Genomic DNA, 3,819 nt, shown 5'->3' on the forward strand with positions numbered 1-3,819 from the left:
GCTGGAACAACAAAGGAGGGGGGAGGGGGGGGGGTCGGGTCCCGCGCCGTGCTGGAACAACAAAGGACTCGTTCCTGGTTGTTTTCGTTGTTAGCTCTGCTAGCTAGCCGGCTATCGGGCGTCGAGATGTTTACATCCCGCGTCGAGATGGTCGTCATGGTTTCGACCCTCGGTTCACCTCCTCTCGTCACTGCCTCACGTGTGCTCGTCTGCTGTGGCGTCATTGGGGGAGCTTCGCCGCCCGCGCTGTGGATGTAGCCACAGGTTGCGTTGTTGATGCTGTTGGTCGCGATGGGAACCTCCATCGCTTCTTGCTGTAGTCTCTGGTTCCGTGTCATTACGGGACCAGGGTTCTGATGTATGTCACCCGACATGAGCAGATATAATAAAAACATTGATCTCTTATTACACTTGCCTGCCGGGGGTAATTTCTTTCGTTCCGGATTTGCAGTAAGTACTGCGTGGATCGCCGTGGCTCCGAAGGCTGGATGTTTCCTCTCCGTGCCCGTTAACAAGTAGAAGTCGCAATGGGACTGCTGATTTACGTTTTCGCTACCCTCCACTTCTGTCTGGAGTTGCTGCTTGAGTTGTGAATTCAGGTACAAATCCATAATCCACAGGAGGGAAAGTAGAAAATGCGCAAAGTACTTTTTTGTTGTTGCTCTGTTGCGTTGGTTACGGGAGCTACGTTGATGGTTACGGGAGCTTGTTGATTTTTTTGCAGGAAGTGTATTGGCACATCCAAGGTAACTACCTCCCTGCGCATGCTCAGTGCTGAATTCGAGACGCGATCCGTTGCGGTCTGACCACGCCTCGTTCTGACAAAACGAAAGTGCTCAGGTCGCAAAACAAATGTCTAACTCGCCTGCCACTATGTTGCACTCTGGAAAGCGAAACTGATCTTGAAAACAAAACGAAAATACCCCTGTGTCTAACCGCAGCCTAGACAGGGGTTCTCAACCTTTCTGCTGCCAAGGCACCCCTGTGTTCAATAAAATATTCAAGGGGACCCCTACATACGATATAGACTTTTCCGCTCCTGTCTTTTTTGCTACAATGATGACAAAAGTGCTTGTTTTCAAAATAATGTTTATTTAAGAAACTGGGAAACACATTTGTGTGCAGGCTATATAATGCATTATTAACAGGTGTTTCAGGTCTAAATGGCTTAGTACTGTTGACATTACACTGCTTGTAGTAATAAATCAAATAGCATATTTCTTTAAATAAAATTACAGAAAATTATCACTAAACTGCTATCTGTTGCAGCTGCACACTTCTCCATAAAAATAGCATATTTGGATAAGTGTGACCATTTCTCAAAAACAGAAAATCATGTATTTTTTTTAAATACAGAAAAGGATCACCAAGTTACCATTTCTCAAAAAATATAAATAAATACAGAAAATAAGCACTTGTTCACTCAGTGGACATTTCTAGCTCAATGCGAGGTCTGCTGCTGCTGGCTAATAATACGGTCAATACGTGGGGAGATCTTTGACAAGGCAACACGCTTGTCATCCTCAAGGCTCAACTTGGCCTTATATTTTGTTTTCAGAGCTGTCATGGATGAAGCCAGCTTCACACAGATATGTGGTGCTGAATGGTATCAACACCTTAACTGCTGCATCATGAGATACTTGGTACTCAGCACCACACTCAAACTAGCTCTCCAGGTGGTATCAGATGAGATTTCAATGAGTTCTTCCAAGAGTTTGGATGGAGATGTGTCAGGAAGCTTTGTCTCAATGTTGTCTGTAAAGTTTTTTTTTTATCCAGAGTAACTTGGTGACCCTTTTCTGTGTTTTATTAAATAATGATTTTCAGATTTTGAGAAATGGTCAAACTTATCCAAATATGGTATTCTCATGGGAAACAGTGCAGCTGCAACAGATAGCACTTTAATGATAATTTTCTGTAATCCAAAAATAATTAAAAAAATAATAATAATAATAATCTCAAGGCACCCCTGGCAGCTCTCTGCGGCACCCTAGTTGAGAACCGCTGGCCTATAAGACAGATTCGGGGTCTCCGCCCTTGAAAGGTGCGTCTCCCTGAGGCTTCTCGTAGTCTAGCATTTCCTGGGTCGTCTCCTCTCCTTTCTTGAGAGCCTCCTCCTTCTCACTCCTCTTGCGCCTCGCCTCCACCCAGGGTATCAGACACAGCACGGCTCCTCCGATGATGGGGGGGATACCTGCCAGGTAGAAGGCCACGTCGTAGCTCCCCAACCTGTCTCCCAGGTAACCTGCGATGAGAGGTCCCACGGTCATGGGCACGGACATTATGCCGAGCATGAAGCCGATGGCCTGTGAAAAGTCATTGGAGCCCACCAACTCAAAGATGATGGGCGCCATGATGCCGCTCAAGCAGCCGTCGAACAGCCCCATCAGCAGGCACACAGCGATCAGGCCGCCAAAGACGTGACAGAGGGGGATCATCATGGACATCAGGCCGATCACGAACAAGGAGGACACCTGTAGATAGACTTTGTTGACACCCTGGACGTAGTCTGCCACCCTGCCGAAGATGAGGTTGCCCACTGTGGACGTTATGCCGATACACATGAGAAGAACCTCCTTGTTGGCGTTCGTCCCGAAGCGCTCCTCCACGTGTTTCATCAGGTGAACGTAAGGCACAAAGTAGCCGAAGAGGGCGGCGGGTATGCCGAACACCCAGATGCGGTATCCCAGGGACCTCCAGATGTTGCGGAAGTTGAAGATCTCACCGATGGGCTTGTTGGGCCGCAGGGGCGTGTAGGTGAACCCGGCCAGCATGAGCACGAACATGAAGATGCTGAGGACACGCATGGTGTTCTGGAGACCCACGCTGTCCAGCAGGAGGGGGAGCAGGAAGGCCACCATGATGGTGAACACGTTGCCGCCGGTCGCCACGATGCCGCTCACTAGGCCCAGGCGCTTCTTGAAGTAGTGGGGGAGGATCACCAGGCTGGGCTGGTAGGCAAAGGAGCAGCCGCAGCCAAACACGATGCCATAGGTGAAGTACAGGGCACCGAGGGACTTGACAAAGGAGCTGGCCAGGAGGCCCACCAGGGCCATGGCGGCCCCGCCCACTGCTGTCACTCTGCAGCCCAGGATGTCTGTGAACACACTGGCGATGGGAGAGCAGAACAAGATCATGCCCATGGAGAGAGAGCCCACCAAGGCTGTTCTGGATCGCTGGTTGGCATCATCTTCGGTGCCAAATTCTTTGATGAGAGACAAGAAAAGGATGCCAAAGGTGTTTTGTATCATAAACACCGAGCCGTCACACCACATGGCAGCCAGCATGACGACCCAGCCCCAGCCTCCCTCGGGGGGCACAAACTCTGCTGCCTCCTCAGGAGCCCCAGTGGCCGGCTCCCAGACGGGTACCTTGGTTTCACCACCATTCTCCTTCTTCTCCTCTGTCTCTTCTTCTAGGCGCGTCTCGTCCATCACTGCTCTCTAGTGCTGTCTTCTGGAGCAGGTAAGTTCTCACTGTAACTCCCTCTACTTGCAATGATGACAGCAACACGTTCTTGATATTACTGATTGGATTTATTTCAATCTGAACCGTGAGAACTGTGAAACACATACATGAAACAATAAATCACAGCTCAAACAATAACAACATACATCCATATTATCGGAGCAAAGCGTTTATTTTGTACATTATCTAACGTTAACACGAACCTAAACTAACGTTACAACTAACCTAAAGTTAGTTTAGGTTTGTGTTAACGTTAGATAATGTACAAAATAAACGTATTCCGCTGCTATAGACCAGGGGTTCCCAAACTTTTCAGGCCGGGACCCAGAAAATAAGGCGTCAGAGAGCCGC

General features: G+C 48.9%; 1 protein-coding gene across 1 annotated transcript; it reads right to left on the reverse strand.

Moving 5' to 3' along the window:
• Positions 1-2,009: 2,009 nt before the first annotated feature.
• Positions 2,010-3,434, reverse strand: LOC311237271 (monocarboxylate transporter 10-like; the record flags this gene model as incomplete). Its single annotated transcript, XM_084325076.1, has 1 exon — positions 2,010-3,434. One exon carries the CDS (start codon positions 3,432-3,434, stop codon positions 2,010-2,012), a length of 1,425 nt encoding a protein of 474 aa, XP_084181202.1.
• Positions 3,435-3,819: the final 385 nt, after the last annotated feature.

The sequence above is a fragment of the Notolepis coatsorum genome (assembly GCF_963971535.1).
Source record: "Notolepis coatsorum genome assembly, chromosome: 11".
Lineage (NCBI taxonomy): Eukaryota > Metazoa > Chordata > Actinopteri > Aulopiformes > Paralepididae > Notolepis > Notolepis coatsorum.